Raw genomic sequence first — 20,277 nt, 5'->3', positions numbered from 1 at the left:
AAACCACATGCTACTTGCTAACTGACTTATTTTTTTAGAAAGATCTTTGTGTTGCTTGTTAGGGTGTAGGCGGCAGGCCACAGGGTGGCGACATTGTGCAGCTCTCGCCAAAAGTTGACTTTTAGTTGAGTTGCGCCGCCCCCTGGGCGTCCATAACAAAAGTAAATAATGGCGGAACTTGAGAAACGTCAACGAGTGTCAACTGGCTTTAAAGCATCTAATACAAGCATGTCGACCGAACATGAAAAGAAGAGGGCAACGGGTGATGGTTCCACGGTATATCTGAAACTTGTCGCCGCTGGCTTTTATGGGCTGAGTTCTTTTCTTATCGTTGTGGTCAACAAAAGCGTCCTCACCAGCTACAGGTACAGGATGGAATGGAACTGACCATAGGTGACCATGGGTGATCTTTGGACCCTATCCAATATGTTGCTGAATCAATATTGGTGGTTTATCGATCGATTATACAAGAGAAGGGGAGGTGGGGAGATTGTCATGTTTCTTCAGTTTCATGTAAAGCTCTTTTGATGAGTGTAAATAAAGTGTATTAAAGTTGCACAACCATGTTTTAACGGATGTTAACGTGGGATTGACTGTCCCGTTTGAGTTAAAGGTTTGCTTAATGCACTCAAGCTTGAGTGCATTAAGCAAACCTTTAACTCAAACAGGACCTCGAATATATTATAACACTACAATGACTATCATGAGCATTTGTTGATATTTTACTGTTGGACTGCACAACTCCTATAATGTATATGATACCGTTTATGTACATTGCAGATTTCCTTCATCAACATGCGTTGGAATTGGCCAAGTAAGCTTCCATTTCACAATTTACCATATAGAATCACCAAGTAGCTATGCTTTAGCTATTATTCATAGAACTTAACTGTTGATATTTGTATGGGTGTTTCCGCACAGGACAGTCCCTATCCCTCACCAGGCAGACAGACACATGCATTACAGATTTAACATTCACATTGACTTGCCAACATTGTTCAGGCAATGTAAAATGTTTTAATTGCAATTTAAAGAAGTTGTCCAAGTTGCACCCCAACTTAGGCTAACATAGCCTACTGTATGTACACTATATTATACAATATTATTATTATTAATGTTATGTTATTATTTTATTATGTGGAACATAACATGTCCTCGCTCAATGCATATGTTCCAGATGATGGCTACTATCATGGTTCTAAGGATTGCAAAGGCATTAGGTTATATCACATTTCCAGACATGGATTCGAGTATACCCAACAAGGTGAGAGTATTTTAACAGAAAATAATGTTTGATCTGATTGACTAGTGTTGTGGTGGTGTTCTTTTTTTGTTTTAATAATGTCATGTGGGTGTGTGCTGTCTTCCAGATGTTCCCTCTGCCTCTGCTGTATGTTGGGAATCAGATATCAGGGCTGTTTGGCACACAACGACTCAAGTGAGAACTTCTTGTTGACTTTATTGATAGATGCTAGTTATTATTACTGTGCAGATACAGTATATGGTGCTTACTTGTTCACATATGTTTTTTTAAGATTTGTGTCAGAAACCTATGCCAACAAGGCTAACTATTCTCAATGAACGTCCCCTTTTCCACAGTTTGCCCATGTTTACAGTTTTAAGGAGGTTCTCCATTCTTCTCACTATGGTGTTCGAGGGAATCTTACTGAAGTAAGTTGAGTGTAGTTTGTATTGTTTTGTATTGTCTCTCTTGCTTGTTTTATTTCACACTGCACCCTGATTCATTTCACCACTGGGGATAAAAAAGAAATATTGTCTCATAATCCCCTCCCCCCAGAAAGACCTTCTCAGGTTCCATCAAATTAACAGTGTTTGCCATGATCTTTGGAGCTTTTATCGCAGCAAGGTGAGTCATATTGTCATGGACAGGATAGCATTAAATATACAGTATTTACAATAGCATCACATATAGAATCATTCATTTTCATCATCATTGAGTAATATGATGAAACTGTTATATTCCAACACAACAATCCACTTAGTTTTACTGGCTAATCAGGAGCCAGAGAGAAAGAATTGACACACAGTCCATGTCTCGTACTGTTGCGATGCTTTCTGTTGCAGTGCCGACTTAGCCTTTGACCTTCAAGGATATGTCTTCGTCATGTTGAACAACGTTCTGACAGCAGCCAATGGCGCGTACGTCAAACAAAAACTGGATTCAAAGGCGAGTTAACCACTTGAACCCCAGCATCCACATCCTAACTCAGCTCCAGTTTCTATGTCTAGAGTGTTTGAGTGGTTGTGTTCTTAAAGGTAGGGCAATGGATAAGGGACAGCTTTTAATATTTACACACCAGTCCGTATCTAAAATACAATTATTGAATGTTAAGGTGGGGCAGATCTAGCTGTTCAAACGCATTTTTCCAACGTTCATGAGAATGCCACATTATAACAATTTATTTTTATTATTATATTTCTTTTTTCCACATTATTTGAATGTCCGGAATTTAAAATGATCTATATTGCACTGCCTTTAACCACTTTCAACTTGACATTTAATAAAGAATAATGGGTCTACTATTTTTGCCACACAATAAATTTCATTGTCAAAAGACGACAAATACAAAAACTTGACTGAAGTTCTATTCTGTTCTACTTTCTTATATTCAACCACAATACTAAAACCCATCTATTTAATGCTGCACGCACAGGAGCTGGGGAAATACGGACTACTCTATTATAACGCGTTAATGATGATTTTCCCTACCGTGGTGTATGCATACTTCACAGGCGACTTACAAATGGTAAGAGGATTTTATGACACAACTGAATAACTTCTACTGTATGTCCTTCAGTTTTAGTTTGGCTAGAGCTGTGAATAGGGCTGTCACGATTATGACATTTTACATTGCAATTAATTGATTCAAATAATTGCGATTAACAATTTAATTGTGTTTTTGTCGTTGGTAATTACATTTCTGTGTGTGTGTGTGTGTGTGTGTGTGTGTGTGTGTGTGTGTGTGTGTGTGTGTGTGTGTGTGTGTGTGTGTGTGTGTGTGTGTGTCCGTGTTTCTGCATGTATGTCCACTCATTCTTTGATCAAGGCGTTGGAGTTTGATGGATGGTCTGACATGCTGTTTGCCGTACAGTTTGTGCTTTCCTGTGTGATGGGGTGAGCTCTGCACCTCTCCTTGCTGTCTCTCCAGCAGTGGTTTCTCAAAGTGGGGTCCAGGGACCCTGGGGGTCCTTGAAGGGGTTCCAGAGGGCCCCCAGCAAATTGAATTAATATACCATCAAAATCAGTTTAACCACTTTAACCCTATTTACTGTTTATCAGCTGTTTGAAAATACCCGATGTACAAGCCCACAAATTGATTAGGAATTTGGAATATATTTGAAACATTTCAACGACACAAATCTTGTATGGGGGTCGCTTACAGAATCCTTTCAGATGGGGTCCACGGCCAAGTACATAATAATACACATACATAATCTTGGGGTCTTTGACATGAAAAGGTTTGAGAAACACTACTCTACATGTTAGTAATCCATGAACAGATAGGCCATGGCATTATTCAAATCTACTCATTGTCTTTCTCTTCGACAGCTTCATTTTAATGTACTCCATCGTGCTTTGCACGCAACACAACTCAGCGCTGACCACCACCATTGTGGGTTGTATTAAAGTAAGTCACTTCAAGTTAGTCAGTCAGCATGGCACCATCATACCTATACCTCTATTTCCACCCGTAGATATATATTGTTATATACTGTATACCTAGCTACCTCATTGGCTACTGCTCATTGAAGCTATACGTCAAGGGGATCGCCATTGTTTATTGTTTATTTTAGATCCCCTTTAGTGACTGCCTCAGCAGTGACTGGAGTTCCGACGGCCTTTGCTGCTTGTCACTCTGCATCTCTTGCCGTTTCCTATCAACCTACTCACAATTAAAATAATCATAATTTGCTGAATTCTCAACCAATTCCAAGCAGTTTGCTTTGCTTTGCTACAAATATTAAACATGGAGTTATTTTATGATGTAGAATACTTTGGGTAAACAAATAACCTAGGTTTTCAGTAATTATTATTGTACGGCTTGGGCAACAAGGACAGTGTCACAGACGCAGAGAAGGCTCAAACAAAGCACCTTGACTCAAAATACACCAGAGTAAGGTGTGGACAAGGACGGACTCATGCACACTGCACAGACGAACAGTCTGGTGAGACGTACTGTAGGAGAACCCTAGGCAGGAAGCAAACCATAGTCCTAGAGATATCTCCTGCAACCCTACAGGAACATACTGTGCAAGGCAGAGAGAGCCTCCTGTTGGTTTGGTATAAGAGAGGAAGCCTGGAGGAGAAGGGGCAAGTGTCCAATTTGACCAATCACTGCTTACCCGCCAATTGGAGAGTGTTGTGGTTAAGGGTTGAAACACTCCAAGAATGTTGGGGACCACATGATGACCTCTCTTCCAGGCCAAGGCTTTATCCATTAGAATTATATATTATATGGATTATAATCGCGTCTTTGATGTATTTACAAACTTGCAGTGGAGTTATGGCAAGCTGCCCTGCTTAATATAGTGCCTTTGTGTTGATGTACACACAGCCTGTGGCCAATGTCTTGTCTAGGTATTAAGGTCTATGATTTCCACCTACTGGTGGCCTACTGTATACACTGTGCACAACTGACCAGCAGAGGCCAGGTCGGATGTTAAGTCATCTTTATTCTCTCTTTTATTTAATATTTTACCCTGTACTTTCTCTGTACCTGTTCTCTGTACATTTGTTCGATCCTTACTGCAGTGTGCTATGACAACTGAATTGGGATCAATAAAGATCTGTGTGGAACAGTTGTTTGCTACTTACAGATACAATTCTGACCTCTCTGTTTCCTCACAAAGAATATTCTCGTCACGTACCTTGGAATGGTGTTTGGTGGCGACTACATATTCACCTGGACGAACTTCGTCGGCCTAAACATCAGGTTATATGTTTTTTTATACATTTTAGATTGTTTCTTAAATCTTAATTGTTCACAGTTTCACATACTGCATCTTTATTCGATATATTTTGTTGGATTCATGCTTATATAACTTCTCTGTTTTTCCAACAGTATTGCTGGCAGTTTGGTGTACTCCTATCTTACATTCACAGAGGAACAGACCAGTAAGAATGACGAAAATGCTGATCATATTCAATGTTACATACTTGCATGTTATTATTATTAGTTTATTTATTTGTTCTCTGTTTTTAAATAATATTCGCCAGGCATCTATATTCTGGGTTAGGGTTAGGCATAGGCACATTTCAGAAAATGTCAAAATAATTCCCCCCAATTTCAACGAGTGAAAATAGGTGATATACAAGCTCACAACGCGTTGCGCTGTGATATGACCTTGTAGATCGGCTATTTTTCGTATATAGTGCATAAGTGGTTAATACTGTGGTAAGTGGTTGTGAATCCATAAAGTGTTTAGTACAAGTGACTAGAAGCTTCTGAAATATTTACATCTCTTTTGACAGAAAAGGCGTAAGGGCTGGGAATCCTGCCAGGGCCTGGAGGAGAGACTCATGACGAGCCTCCAGACCAGAGGAACGTGACATGTTTTAGTTCACAAACAATGGGTTTTTGGATCAGAGTCATTGCTATGGGTTGCAAGTATTTCAGGTTTTTTTCTACATTTCCTTACATTTTATTTATCAAAAGATTTTCAAAAACTAAACATTTCAAAAATGTTTGCTGCTTTTTACCCATTTTGTCTAAAATGAGTCTGACACAGGTGCTTTCCCGGTTGCTTTTAATGGGTTAAATAGGGCTTAAATGGTTAATTCTGTAGTTTGTGTCCTGTGAAGAAACAAATGTATCTTTTGGGTCTGGAGCTTAATGTTTGGGAAACGCTGATATCGAGCCCAAAGACCACCCATTTTCAATATTGAACTGTGTCATTAATATACCTTAGAGGAGTTGTGTGGAAATAGAAAAAAAGTTCCCCCCCTTCTGTGTTGCCTAGAACTGGAGGATTGATTTTGGGGTTTGTATTGTAAAGTACAACTTGATATCACACATTGTACTTTACAATACAAACCCCAAAATCAATCCTCCAGTTCTATGCAACACAGAAGGGGGGGAACTTTTTTCTATTTCTACACAACTCCTCTAAGGTATATTAATGACATATTTCAATATTGAAAATGGTTGGTCTTCCCCTTTATGGTGTTGATGGCCTACCCAGGCCGCTTGCATCGCATTTTCAGAGCGTGTTTAGTATTAATGATCAATCAATTGATTTTATTCAGGATGGAACTAACATTAAATTTAAGTTCCTATTTAGCGGGTATCACAATGAAAACTCATTTTGAAGGTTATAAAGAAAAATCAATATATTTTTTTACAATGTTTTTAATATTGTTATATTAAAGTATGTACTGTGTATGAACACAGTACTACTGTGGATTTTCTACGTAATTCATCCCTATCACTGTGTGAATCATCTTGTCTGTAATCGAATGTATGAGAGGCAAAGTATTAAATCTACTTGAACAATATCTAATGTTGCTTGCTTTTTACCCCTTTCTAAAGCACTGAAAATCCATACATTTACTTACTGTACTTGAGTACACATTTTAGGCACGATTACTTAACTATAGTATTTCCATTGCCTTGCTCAGAAAATAAATTATACTTTTTTTCACCATTGATGGAGTGCCTTGGAGTCCCTTTCTCTGTAAGTCTGCTTTCTGCACCATGGGAATCTAGCAGTACTTCCTTGAAATAACTTTTGTTCATATATTCCTACCTGTATCACCAAAGAGCACCTGTCTTTCAGAGCCAACTGATCCCTGCAGCGCTTCTTTTTTTCTGTTTTTGTATAGTATTTCCATGTTTCAATACTTGTACTTCACTACATCTCAGAGGCAAATACTGTACTTTTACTCCACTACAATTTGAAAGTTTAACCAATAGATTAATGAATAGGCTATTCAAAAGCTTGTGGATCTTAAATAATTTACTATGTAAATTATATTGTAGTATTGATACTTATACTTCTTGAGTACGTCTAACACTGAGCACTGACTAGTCAAAACCCATAAATCAAGCTTATTACCCTATATAACCACTTAAAGCCTATACTATATTCTGGTGTGATTAGAAACACATTAAGAGCATATGTCCAACATGATTGCATTCACACTTCACAGCCATTCTTGGTATACACTTCAGTTTTATTCATGTTGACATTTTTTAAGTAATAAAAATGTACAACACATAATTTTTCAAAAAGGGGGGACTACGTGAATTAACAATCAACATTATTTGAGGCGTTAAAGACCAACTGTAACAATTTGTGAATGTAGGTTCAAAGCTGTGGAGTACAAAGAAGCAATCGAACAGCTACAGTACCAAAAAATAAAATATGAGGTCTTTCAAACTCACGCCCCGACATTAGAGTGGTCTCCATTGTAATGGATGGGAGTGACTCCCACCCCAAAGTTCAAACAGTCAAAGGAACATCACTTGAACTGAACTCTGCTCATTTCAACAGTTCTTTGATAACAGAAGAGCAAGCAGCGCGTAATACATAATTTACACAACAGTTTGTCAAGAGGGCTTTTTCCATTTCTTTTTTTGAAGCGGCTACATTTCAGAACAAGCAAATTGATACGCAGGAATGGAAAAGGTTGCCGGTGAAAAGAGGAAAAATAAAAAGGAATGACTAACATTTATTGTATTCTGGCGACGAGACTGGAGATTTCTTGACAAAAGCATATGAGAAAGACGGGTAACCACTTAAGCCTGAATTATACAGAGTCGTTGGTGACGTGAGACGAAAATAGCCGATCTCTTGTAGACGTGCCATTTCTGACACTCGAACACCAGCGTATAAACTATAAATTAAGCACATAAATGCCTAGGCGATTTGTCTGAAATCTCGCCTATAACCAAATGCCCAGACTAGGGACGGCAGGGTTAAATACAGATGGATGAAAAGACATATCAAAAATGTACCCAACTGCACAAGATTAAGAAATCTATACAAACTTTACATGGAGACCACGGATATTCTGTCTAGCAAAAAACGAGGACAAAAACGAGAAGCGGTATACGAAAAAGCGTCAACTATGAAAATCCAAAAATACAGCCATCCTCTAAACAGACAGATTTATAATACAGGAAGGACATCACTGATGTCAGCTGCTTTACACAAACGAACCTGTGGGAGGGGCAACGCACCCATTGATTCATTTTGTTTTTTAACTTTACTTTTGTTTTTTAAATATAAATCAAAACATACACAACCGTGGTATTTTCCAAATAAAGAGGGGAGGGGAAGAAAGGGTTAGGACTGAAGGAGCTGCAATGTAATGCTGCTGGGTTGCTTCTCCACTCGTAATAATAAAGAGAAGAGAAACAGGATGAAAGTGCAACTAAAGTATGCTGGCGGCAGCACCAACCTGTCTACCTCGCTATGCCAACTTTGCCTCTTGTGTGACCCTTTAAGCCTTACTTATATGTGGATGTCAGGCACCCTCACACAATTAAGTGTAACTCAGGCTGAAAGTGTTTGTGTGTGTGTGTATATACAGTATATGCACATATACCTAACACAAACACACACCACAAGTCTCCTAAAAGGTTCTGATGGCTTGGACAGCAAACAACCAGATCGTCATAGAACTTTTTTTGTTTGTTTTTGTTTCAAAAAATATAAATATCTCTCACGTAAAAAAATATCACAGGCGATTTATTCTTCTTCTAATACAAATAGGGAAAAAAAGCATTATCTTTGTAAAATTCTCGAGATCGGTCTCCAAAACGGCAAAAGAAAAGAAAATAGAAGAAAGTGAGAATAAAGGATGTACATGATGGGTCGGGGGGAGAGGGTTCAGGGACTCAGGGAGGACACTGCGGTACTTTGGATGTGTGCTGGAGCAGAGGTTCTTCTGGATGGGGGTGGGTGGGGGTTTGGTCAGGTGTGCTCCTATACAATCAGGCTGCTCCCCCCCTCCCCTCCCCTATGATGCTGGTGATCCAGCTGGGGGTTTGCTTCGTTGGGTTTCTTCCGGGAGTCTCCGCTCCGAGGTCACTCAGCCCCGAAGAGCTCGACTAGGATTCATCTGCCTCGACCACCCCTGCTCTCCTAAACGTTTTACCTCAAGAAGCAAAACTGAGGCGCGCGTGACAAGCACGTCAACGGGCAACTTAATCAAAACCCCACCCTGAGCGTTCAGTTCTCCTGTGTCCTGGAGGCTTCTAGTTCGCCTTGGCCCGGCGGCTCGGCTTCTGTCCGGCATCGCTTGGCCGACCTTTCATACGCCACCAGGGTGTTGTCGGCGTGGTCATGGTGGGGTTCCAGGGATCCGTTGTGGTCGTGGCTGGGGGCGCTGGGCAGAGGGCAGGCGTTGGAGTCGTTGTCTGGGGTGTGGAAGGGGGGAAGGGGAACGTCTGACGGGGGATGCGAGGGACCGTTGGACTGGAGTGATTCTGCTTTGACTTCATTGGTTAGTGGCAACTGGGAGCCCTCTGCTGAGCTGGAGCTATGGCTCGCTATGCCTGTTGGGACAAACACATTGAGGCACACAATGAGCAGCTGCAGAAATGAACCAACAGTGTCAAACACGCAGCCAAAACATCTTCACTCACTTTTACCCTAGGTGGATCTTTGTCACATTTTGATGTGTCATAAAAGGGTAAACAGATGAAGGTACAAAAAGGTGAACTGTGGGCGAGTGTCGCTTTTTAGCCTGTGCCACGTTAAGAGCTTGTAGATCGTCTATTTTCAGTTCATTACTTCTGAATTATTATTATATTTTATTTAAAAAAAAATCTCCTAAAAATAAATTGATACATTTCAAAAGATTTTCCATCTTTTGAAACAAAGCTATTTAACCCACAAAATAACCTGACCAATGTTGTCTACTGAAACCTTAACTCGCTTATCGAGCAGCGTAATAACAACACCGGGCAAGCTGATAACGTGGCACATCAGACAGGCATCAACGCATGCAGCATGGACAGCATGGACTGCATGGCTGCCCTCACCGTTCTGACTGCTGCTGTCCTCTTTCTCTGAGTGACTGGTGCTGCTGTTGGACGTGGTGGGCGGCGGCGAGGCCGCCCGGCTGGACGCAGCGCTCTCCGTCTCATCCAACAATCTGTCCATGTAGTCTCTGGTGACACACAGCGACACACAGCCCGTCACAACGGGTACACTTGGAAGTAGTTCACTATGCCGTACACCAGTGGTTCTCAAACTGTTTCGTGTAAAGTACCCCCCAAATGGACACATATTAGCCTGTGGACCACCATTTGAAAAGATATGCCAGGGTCCCACCATAAGAGAAGATTTTTACAATTCTAGCAGTGATTCTCAACCATTTTAATTTCAAGGAGCCTCAGGTTTGACGTGCATTAGGCTACGGACCATCATTTAATGGCATTGCCATCTCTGGGACCCCGATTTATATTGTAAAATCAATGATAATTTAACTCTTGAGTGTACAAATGGAACCACTTCGTTCCATTTGTACACTCTCAGAGTTGCATACTTATCAGTGTCCATTTGTTCCTAACTATCATTTAGCTGGGGACCCCCTGGAGCTACCTCAAGGAGAACTTTGAGAACCAATGCTGTACACGAGCCATATAATTAAAAGCTTTATAGAGATTTGACTGACTAGTTGTTGACATATAACTTAAAGCTGCAATCCATATTTTCTTTGTGTGAACAAAACGTTATTTAATGGAATTATGTGGCCGAGCAAGTTAGTAGAATACAACTAACACAATGGCAGTGGGTGGAGGTGATCTCCCTGCTCTTCTATTGATAACTTTACAACCTGTGGTCGGGCAGGACACCTACTGGTTGGCAAGCTGTATTGCATGAAGCTCAAAGCATAATATCTCACACGAGCGGGAGGCCCAGGTTCAGGTTCCGCATAAGAGCATGAATCTTACGGATTGCAGCTTTAAATAAATATAACGTATTACTGGCAGTGAACATATATAGGGAACTATCCAAAACTTTTATAACAATTATTAATAGTCAAAGAGATACCATATATTATGCTAATCATTCCCAAGTACTGTAAACACTGATTTAACAAACTATCGGCATCTAAATCCAACATGACTAAAGCCTGTTTTATACTCTGATAATAAAAAATAAAATGAGACAACTTACGTAACGCCAGGGTGGAGGTTGTATTTCCTTTTCCCAAGTCTGGTTTGCTGTGCAAAGAAATCATAACGCTCAGACTTCTTCCACATGTAATAAAAGGCCACACATTCTCCTACACACCTAGTTCTCACCTGGAAAATTTAATTCAGCAGACACGAGACAGCCATTATTACCATCGCCTGCAGGGAGGGAATCGGTTCAATTTCAACTTGGGAGACAAACTCAAATTACAGACTTGAGAATCTGATCAATAATGGAAAGATCCTTGCAAGGATGATCAAGGATTCTATCATTCTTTCCAAAGTTTATTAAAATGTCTCTTTTGCCAAGCCAAGGGGTTGAAATGGAACCCTACCCCGCCCACACAAAAACACAAACATCAAATAGATCTCAGTCATTTACAGCATCTATCACAATACATCAATATATAGTTACTTTGATCCATTATCTTGAGATGATATAAAATGTAAATGGAGTGAAATCAAATAATAGTCTTAATTTATGGGCAAAAAGGTGATTGCAGGCAGTTCTCTTACCTTGTTGGCCTGTATTAAATGGAAGTCTTTCCCATAAGCTTTCAGTCCTTGTTCAAAGTTTCTACATTCTTCTTCCGTCCATACAGACAGTTCTTCTGTGGCAGAAATGTTGAGTGATATTGTTAACACAAGGTTAAGATGAGTGATGGATAGCATTTCACTGGGTTACCTCTAGGGATGGGCATCCATAGTCAAATACCAGGCGACACACGCTACTACCTGGCTTGTGGCTTCCAGCCTAGAGTTATCCAGACAGGTGGCTAACATACACGTCTATCAACTGAACATGTGGACATGTTTGTGTTCTTTAAAAATAAATAGAAACATCACATGGAAGGACTGATGTTTTGTCATCTTTCGTAGACCATTGATGTATGAGGTTTCTTTTTTGTTTTGTATACCTATAATGATGTGCATATCCCACAGGGGAGCCGTTAGGGGTTAAGTGTCTTGCTCAGGGACACTTCGACACATTGCTGAGAGCAGGAATCGTACCTGGGACCTCCGGAGTCCAAGGCGGGCTCACTAACCATTCAGCTATAGCCGCACTCAGATTAAGTTAAAATATCTCACTTGGATGTACTTATTTATGATGGTTCTAAAGAAATTATACCCTTAGGATGATAGTAAAAAAAGACAGTGGATTTGTGTTTTTAAAATCTTTCTGCACCTGATAGCAGAGAAGAAAACGGTGGCCTCACACGTCTGCTTACCTCTCGCTGCTTTTACATTAAACCTCAATCTTCTTAAAGCTTCCTCTGTGTCAAATTCACATTTCACCAGCTCATACAACGCCTGCAGAGATAAATCGCTGACATTAGGACTCTGCACCAAATATAATACAAATGCACATTGCTGTAATACATTTACACGCAAATTAAATGATGGATTAATATCTAGTTCCAACCCTACTCCTACTACGTCTCACCTGTTCATTGTCTTTGATGTGCGATCCCTCTGGGATAGCATCCACACCCTTCTCCTCTCCAGTTCGCCTCGATGCCTCTGTCAAGAACTCCACCACTTTGCCCTCGGGCAGACACTCAGGGTCCCATAACAACTGGTCATCATTTTCATAGACTAGAGGAAGAAATACAAAGGAGACGTCAATCCCTTTGCTCCTCTTCATACGAACAAAGCATCATTCCACTATATTTAGTTCATCGTACAACAAAGTATATAGGACATAAGAAGTATTTAAGCCTGCTGAGCTTATAGATCGGCTGTTTTCAAATGGCAGCTGCTAACTAGTAACTAGTAACTAAAATGAGGCAGTCTTTTGAACGGCTCTTTGAAAGGAACGGATCCCAGAGATCCAGCTCACTTCAAAGAGACATAAATCCCATCTCTAATGAACTGAGTTTTGAGAATCATAATGTCTGCGAATTTGCCAACTGCATTGCCAGAAAATGTAAGGAAGGAAGTGAATATGGTCTCATGCATCTCCGTTGCATACTAGCATATCTTCTCAACCAATCACACAGCGGTCGACACTGTACAGCAGCATTACAGTGAGATCAGAGCCAACTCACCTCTTTCATTGTCCTTATATTTACTCAAGCCCGAGGGGGTTTCTGCCTGATACATGGACCCAACCATGATCTCCTGTAGAGGTTTAACACAACACACAAATCTACCGTAAGTTGAGGATTGTCACAAAAATGATTGTGATTAAAGATTACATTTTGTTTTTGGCATTGAACATTAGAAAATATGAATAAAGATACAATTTCATAGCCTGATTTCAGACTCAGTTCACGCTTTAGTCTGACATTGTGCCCTATTTTGGGCTATTTCTGGAGGGGAGGGGGGGAGGTACTTTGATATTCCCTAAAACCAATCACTACAGATCAGCATGATGATCACGCTCTGATGACGACGTCGCTTGAAAAACGGGCTGCGGCGCGGATTGGTTATTTTTTTTTTAACTCACCCCCGCCGCCCCGCGCTCATTGGAGGAGCCGCAATTTTGGATCGGGAAACAGACGATTCATTTACTCAACTCCAGACCAGAGAAACAGTCCACTCTGAGAGTGGGCAGGGTCTATGGGCTGGAACCAGGCTAACAATTTCAGTTTTTGGCTTCGTAATCAAAAATTGCACAGGGCAAATAACTGAAATATACAAATAATTGACTGGTATTTCTAATCATTATTTGGCGCATTGTCAGTATTTGATATTTCTGATATTTTTGGAAAATGAGCATGTACAATAATTGTAATTATCTCAAATAATTGTAATTATCTCAAATAATTGCGATTAGGCGATTATGTGATAATTGTGTGATATGAAAAACACATATGACGCTGAACGCCTATTCTTAAAACACCACAATCTGCATACCTTCAGTTCTAAGTATCGATCAGGGGTTTTCTTTTTACACAACAACCCCATATTATGAGGGAAATTCTTTGGCGACACCACTTTATTTACAGTGCATTTTCATAGTGGAAATAAACTATCAACAACAAACAACCCAGAAACCCAAAATTGTGAAGAGTGAGTATGGCACCCAAAACACATTCCTGTGAACTTAAAACAATCATGTAAAGACAAATTATAAATGTGGCTTATGGATAGTTTGACATACCTTTTTCCAGTCTTCAGATGGGACATAGTCTTCATCCTCTTCTGACTCTTCCTCTGCATCATTGTTACCTGAAAGCAGCGTCAGTTATAACGGAGCAAATACCTCAAATTGCCACTAAATCAAAGGGATGGGAGGAAAAGAAGGGCTCCCAATTATGTTCTGCTCAACACATTTAGGCCCAAGTCCGATTTGAATAAACCTTAAAGACCTAAGTCCGATTAGAAAATGACCCACTATTATTTATTACTAGTATTACTCAGCGTCTGTAGCAGTTAGAAACACAATTTCAACACTATTCGATAGCTTACACCTTTGGCTTTCATAGAAAATGTTCAGGGAAAACTTAAAATATATTTTTTTAAATTACTTTAGAACATACTGTACATACTGCAATACACAAAAAGAAATCCCAGCCTGAGGTGGTAATACACTTTAATGTGTACCCGTCCAGAATGTATTCACCCTATTAGCTTGTCATGGTAATATCTTATCCTTAAACTACAGTTATTTCATTCAAATCCATGTGATGTCCACTTTTCCAAATCACTGCAGATCATTTACTTGGCTGGCTGCTTGTGAACTCATCAAGACAAATAATTCAGAGTAAAAAGAGACTGGTTCATACTTTCAAAGTATCTGAGCTTATGAGGACGAATCAAGTCTACTGTGCCAAGGGACCGGACTGAGCGTGTGCGAACTTCGCTGGTTGTTTGGGCTTCATCCCTCTGTCCCGAAGATATCGTCACTCCTTCAGCCTACACACACACACACACACACACACACACACACACACACACACACACACACACACACACACACACACACACACACACACACACACACACACACACACACACACACACACAAAAAAGAAATGGACAGAGCCAGAACATTGGTTTCCTATTTTACAGTGAGTGCAAATCCAATGTTTCTATATCCGCTCCAGAAATTAAGACGGAAATGAATGCTATTGGCTGGAGGGCCTACACTCTGTATAGCCAGTAGAAAGCCTAGAAACATAGCCTACTTTATCATTAATTTTCAAATGAATGTGACCATAATCTAATTAACACATATCATTATGATTTAAAAAAGACTTTAAAATAGCGATGTGTTAATGAAAAGCTTTACTAAGATAACAAAATCAAGTTTGCCAAATCCTCTTAGACTTAACATTGGGTAAAGTTTCTTGACACCAGTAGAAGGTGAAATAGCGACATCTGCTGGGCCATTAATTGGAACAGCAGCTTCAAGGATAACCCAGAAGTGGCTTCGTTTCCAGCGAACGAAACCTGCCGCTTGAGTCAATTAACCAAACTCCTTAAACTAATGGCGTGAATGAATGGAATGAAGTCAAAAGTGGTAAAAACAATAACTTAAGTAACCATCAAATTCTTTCATTAATTGTTGTGAACACAGGTAATTGTATTGCATCCAGTCAAGCCAGATGCACTGCGGAGGATTCAAACTACTAGTCTCTACAGTGGTGGGCAGAAACTTTACCCCTGCACCAACCAAGTGCCCAAAATTGTGTTTAATTTCTCTTTTTAGAATCTGCGTGGAACTTGCTGAATGCACACCTTGTTTCGTTTCAGCTCGCCCGTGCTCCTGCTGCTCTCGTCAATGTCATTGTCATTGTCCAAGTCCTCCTCTTCCTCCTCTTCCTCCTCGTCCTCTTCCTCCTCCTCAGGCTCCTCCTCCTCCTCTTCATCCTCCTCCGCAGGTGACCCGCCCCCGTAGCCGTACAGACTCAACAACTCATGGATGGGCATCTCGCCCTCCTGTCCAACAAACACAAATAGACATGGTAATGGTTATATTAGTTTGTAAAACAGGCTCTGGTTTAACCACATTAACTAATTTCATGCTATCCCCGTCGAAACCGGAGATTTCCCGCTGTACCGCGCTGCCATGCCCGTAGATCCCGGAAATGTAATTAGCTTTAATCATTATGAAACAATTAAAAGTATGATCGCTCTTTATAGCCGATTCAGACCCTTTAGGCCCGCCTCCTAACTGTATCCGGCCGTATTTCCTGTTTTGACCGGATCTAGGTTTCCGTATCCGGTCTGAGGCCGCGTCATAGCTCCGCTCCCATAGGTTTGCATTGTAAACAAAGGAAGGAGCTGCACGGCCATAACATAGTCTTTTTTCACGCTGATTTTTTTTATTTGGAAGCGGTTTGATTCTTTTACCCGCCTAGCATATGATCTGCGCACATATCGTCTGCTATGTGCGTGACGTGAACTCGCAGAACATAGCGCACAGCTCGGCGTTTTACATGAGTTTTTCTGTTAACAGCGGCAGATACAGCCTGACAACGGATATTTCTTTTTCCAATGGGATTGTTTTTTTTTCGAAAGCTGTGGTTCGGTCTGCAACGCTGGTACACGTTACATGCACAGATCGTGCGCGATGCGTGCACGTGCCCACGTTAAAAGGTAAGGACAATTTGGCAGTTGCTGAGTTCAGGCTATGTTTAAAATGGCAGAGAAAAAGTTAACCCTAGTATCTATTTTGGGCTCATTTTCTAATATTTAGATTTTTTTTTTCAGACATGTTCCAAAATAGCACAACTAAGTAAGTAAACACTAAACTGTGTGTAGAACCAACATTCACAGGATACGAAGAGTGATATCACTGCATTCAAAAGCAAACTTTTGCTTAATTTACAGCCTATTTCATGTGACTGTCCCTTACCAAAAAGCACAGATCTGCAATCAAACAAAGGCAACGGGATGTGTTTAAGTTAACATATAGATCTGTTATTTTTTGGCAAGCAACACCATCATACTTTAAATTAAGCTGCGATGCACTGTATAATTTGTGTTGTGCTGAGTGAATGTTTGTTGGGGACGAGTTACAACACCTCCTCTAAAACTGTGTCATGTCAACGATCATGTAAATACCGGTATGAGGTTTCCACCTGACAGTGATGATATACAACTCTGGGATATAAAACAGGCTATAGATGCCTTCATTACATGCCTGATCTTTACACACAGGCGTCACGCACCATAAATAGCAACAGAAATGTGATCTAGCGGAAATAGCAGCTCAATCACACAACACATTAAATCAGCTATTTTTGGGGGCTCCGACGGCCGAGTGGTTAAGGTGTACACCACCTTAACCACCCAGGACACGCTGGACAAGCTGATGCCAGCGTGTCCTGGGTTTGATTCCCGAGCCTGGCAGCGGATTTGCTGCGTATCTCTCCCCAGCTCTCTCCCCATTTTCCTGTCACTGAGCTACAGTAATAAAGGCAAAAGGCCCCTTGCAAAACTAAAATAAATCTGCTTCTTTAGGTGCGTGACACCAGGACGCAACGAAATATAAACCTTATAATATAGACCTTGCCGAGTTGTGGCTGGAAAAGGTTTTTAATCTTTGTGCCAAAACTTTCAATTTCATATATTTGATGATGCAGGTTATTTAATAGTAGAATTTATTTCACGCTACGTACGTTTAGATTTAATATATAGAATTAATATTGTGGATAGCTACTGGGACGTAAGTCGGACTTGATCACCCTGGCTGGGTCACCTGGGTGTATGATGTTGGTAGACCCAAAACACCTGTCGACCTCAGGCTACATAGTTTGGTGACCACCGGAGTCAGTTGACAGCCGGAATGTAGACGGCACCCGGGAGCAGTATGGGTTAGCGCCCCAGCCTTGTGTCTTCCGTGAGGAAAAAGCCCAACAAATCCACGGTGAGGCCTTTAGGAGGGCCATTCAAGCCGCAAGCGGAACCTACAGCACCACCTTGCCCAAGTGGAGCTTGCAGTACTACCGCGGGCCAACCCTTGCGGCCCAACCACCTGCAGCAGCTGAATTAAATGTTTGGATCGGGAGTCTGGTGCAACGAACAGGTCCTTCGCCTGGTGAGAGCAGGAGAGGACCTGGTTAGACGTAGGAGGAGCCCGGGCCGGGAGTCAACCCATAGAGCCTAGTTCTTCCACGCGCCAGAGTGGTTTATCCCCCAGTCCCGGCAGAGTAGTTCCGGGAAAGCAGATTGAGTGACCCCATCTTCCCCTAATAAGACTGATTGTGGGTAGCTACTGGGACGTTAAGTCGGGACTTGATCACCATAATATTCTCAACATGGAAGGTCTTACAATCCAAATCACCATTATTTAGGTACAGTCCGCTAAAAAACTATTTGGAGTCATATACATATGCCACTAGACAGGCAACACAAGGCCGGTTTTCACTTCCCAAACCAGACACAAACTACTTGAAGCGTACAGTAGAATACAGAGAAATGGAAACTTGGAATACTTTGCCACTGCCAATGACCAAACTGACACAGAAATCACTGTTCAAAAAGACAATAAAGAAACACCTGGGAAAATATCTGTTTTAGGATGTATTGGAGGAATGTTTAATGCTTTTTAATTAGTTTTATATATGTTTATACACTTATTTTGTATGATTGATTAAATGTATGTGTTTCAAATGTATGTTTTTAATTGTATGTACTGATTTTATATAAGGACCCCAGGAAGACTAGCTGTGCTTTAGGGCACAGCTAATAGGGATCCTAACAAATAAACAAATAAACCTCGGCTGGGTCACCTGGGCGAGGGTGTATGATGTTGGCAGACCCGAAACACCTGTCGACCTCAGGCTACATCACTGATGATTGGTCCCAGTTGCATCCTTGTGATGTTTTTTTTCTTTCATTATATATAAACTAGATCTTCGTAGCACAACGGTTATAGATTTATATTTTTATTTCTACCTATAATGACAAAATAGGGACAGCAGGGCTGATGTGGTTAAGAAACAAAAAAGCAAGTTTTTATGAAAGACAACATCAACAGATGAGTGCTGCCCTGGAACCTACCCTCGCCAGGTCTTCGATCTCGTTGACATTGGTGTCATCGGCCGCCTCCATCTGTTCCTCTTCCTCCAGTGTGCGTTCGTCATCGAAGTCATGGACGAGCATCTCTGCTGACGGGTCGAACTCACGGTCAACAGGCCCTGCTGAACCCCCTGGACAATGAAACAGAGCAAGAGATTCATAGGGACGACATGATGTTGAAACTTTGAAAGGCATTACAACAGATTTTCACTTTAATCACTCTGGTCCTGTAGGATGCATTTCAATAGTCATAGAAGAAGAAAAGAAAACTGAAATAAATATTGTGTGTAACTTACCTGGGCTCGAACTCCCAAAGGAGGGCTGGAATAAAAGATTAGATAGATTAGATAAACCATTATTGATCCCAATCAATATGGAAATTCAGGTGTTGTAGCAGAAAGCATGAAAGAACAAGTAGAAAGATAAGAATAATATTCAATAAATAAATAAATAAGAGCAGTTTGAACCCATCTGCACTTGGTCTGACTGAGTTCACACATAATGTATATTCTATCTATCAATAAACAGAAGTATAATGTACAATTTATTATGTAGAACATAACTAAGATAATATAGGTTTTATAATGACTGCTGAGTTGACACCATTTGTGTTACCTGAACTGAAATAGTTATAGTATATTGAAGTGAAGGAGTATAATATTGTTATAATTACATTTGGGCCCCAAATGTAATTTATTTTCTGTGAAAATGACTCCCCCACATTTTGGGGGAGTCATTTTCACAGAAAAGAAAAGCGCGCCTGAACTAGTGGCCGCAGGGTTGATGATGATGTAGTTTCCCAGGAAACGTTACACTCCGCCGTACGACGGGGTCGCTGGCCAGAAATAGCAGATCTAGAGGCTCACAACGCGTCACGATGCGACGCGCTGTGAGCTTGTAGATCTGCCATTTCTGGCCAGCAACACCGATTATGCGCTAATGCGTTAAAGCTAGGCTAGCTACTTAAACGCAGCTGTAAATATTTATCAGACTGCAAAAAAATGTAAATATATTATATCTTCGTAAGCACAAATTGAAGCCACATACACGACTCGTGTATTAATTATTGTTAATAATATCTACTATCAATAATACGTGACAAATCACTAGCGCGCATGCTAGCTGCTAGCGT

The 20,277-nt window shown here is 40.7% G+C and overlaps 2 protein-coding genes across 6 annotated transcripts; one reads left to right on the top strand and one right to left on the bottom strand.

Moving 5' to 3' along the window:
* Window positions 1-177: 177 nt before the first annotated feature.
* On the top strand, window positions 178-6,510 carry LOC308284532 (nucleotide sugar transporter SLC35D2-like). 4 transcript variants are annotated; one of them, XR_013962023.1, is made up of 14 exons: window positions 178-365; window positions 781-814; window positions 1,178-1,264; window positions 1,371-1,438; window positions 1,600-1,671; window positions 1,799-1,867; window positions 2,086-2,188; window positions 2,676-2,768; window positions 3,069-3,136; window positions 3,572-3,650; window positions 4,873-4,955; window positions 5,085-5,137; window positions 5,495-5,938; window positions 6,095-6,510. XR_013962023.1 is itself a non-coding variant. In XM_080725188.1 (13 exons), exons 1-13 carry the CDS (start codon window positions 229-231, stop codon window positions 5,503-5,505), a joined length of 957 nt encoding a protein of 318 aa, XP_080581314.1. In that variant the 5' UTR covers window positions 178-228; the 3' UTR covers window positions 5,506-6,510. The 4 variants fall into 4 exon arrangements, 3 of the variants coding, with proteins under 3 accessions (XP_080581314.1, XP_080581315.1, XP_080581316.1); XM_080725188.1 differs by having other exon boundaries at window positions 5,495-6,510; XM_080725190.1 differs by having other exon boundaries at window positions 260-393; window positions 5,495-6,510.
* A 749-nt stretch (window positions 6,511-7,259) lies between these two features.
* mier1b (mesoderm induction early response 1b, transcriptional regulator) lies at window positions 7,260-19,462 on the bottom strand. 2 transcript variants are annotated; one of them, XM_080726038.1, is made up of 12 exons: window positions 19,442-19,462; window positions 19,128-19,276; window positions 15,858-16,058; window positions 14,903-15,032; window positions 14,278-14,345; window positions 13,220-13,292; window positions 12,616-12,767; window positions 12,401-12,482; window positions 11,688-11,782; window positions 11,155-11,282; window positions 10,014-10,141; window positions 7,260-9,524 (listed from the first exon to the last, which is right to left on the bottom strand). In XM_080726038.1, exons 2-12 carry the CDS (start codon window positions 19,227-19,229, stop codon window positions 9,199-9,201), a joined length of 1,485 nt encoding a protein of 494 aa, XP_080582164.1. In that variant the 5' UTR covers window positions 19,230-19,276; window positions 19,442-19,462; the 3' UTR covers window positions 7,260-9,198. The 2 variants fall into 2 exon arrangements, with proteins under 2 accessions (XP_080582164.1, XP_080582165.1); XM_080726039.1 differs by having other exon boundaries at window positions 11,155-11,201.
* Between the last annotated feature and the right edge of the window lie 815 nt (window positions 19,463-20,277).

This window comes from Nannobrachium achirus, assembly GCF_963921795.1.
Source record: "Nannobrachium achirus genome assembly, chromosome: 5".
In the NCBI taxonomy this organism is placed as follows: Eukaryota; Metazoa; Chordata; class Actinopteri; order Myctophiformes; family Myctophidae; genus Nannobrachium; species Nannobrachium achirus.
The sequence above is the reverse complement of the archived record's forward strand: the minus strand, read 5'-3'. Positions and strand labels throughout refer to the sequence as shown.

What these genes read in the sequence shown, in the direction of transcription:
- LOC308284532 (XM_080725188.1), top strand. Translation starts at nt 229, where the DNA reads ATGTCGACCGAACATGAAAAGAAGAGGGCAACGGGTGATGGTTCCACG. An exon ending in GGAGCTTTTATCGCAGCAAG is followed by an intron (nt 1,868 to 2,085) that starts GTGAGTCATATT and finishes TTTCTGTTGCAG; the next exon opens with TGCCGACTTAGCCTTTGACC. An exon ending in GTGCTTTCCTGTGTGATGGG is followed by an intron (nt 3,137 to 3,571) that starts GTGAGCTCTGCA and finishes TCTCTTCGACAG; the next exon opens with CTTCATTTTAATGTACTCCA.
- mier1b (XM_080726038.1), bottom strand. Translation starts at nt 19,229, where the DNA reads ATGCTCGTCCATGACTTCGATGACGAACGCACACTGGAGGAAGAGGAA. An exon ending in AACCTCCACCCTGGCGTTAC is followed by an intron (nt 10,142 to 11,154) that starts GTAAGTTGTCTC and finishes GTGTGTCACCAG; the next exon opens with AGACTACATGGACAGATTGT. An exon ending in GGACAGCAGCAGTCAGAACG is followed by an intron (nt 9,525 to 10,013) that starts GTGAGGGCAGCC and finishes TTGTCCCAACAG; the next exon opens with GCATAGCGAGCCATAGCTCC.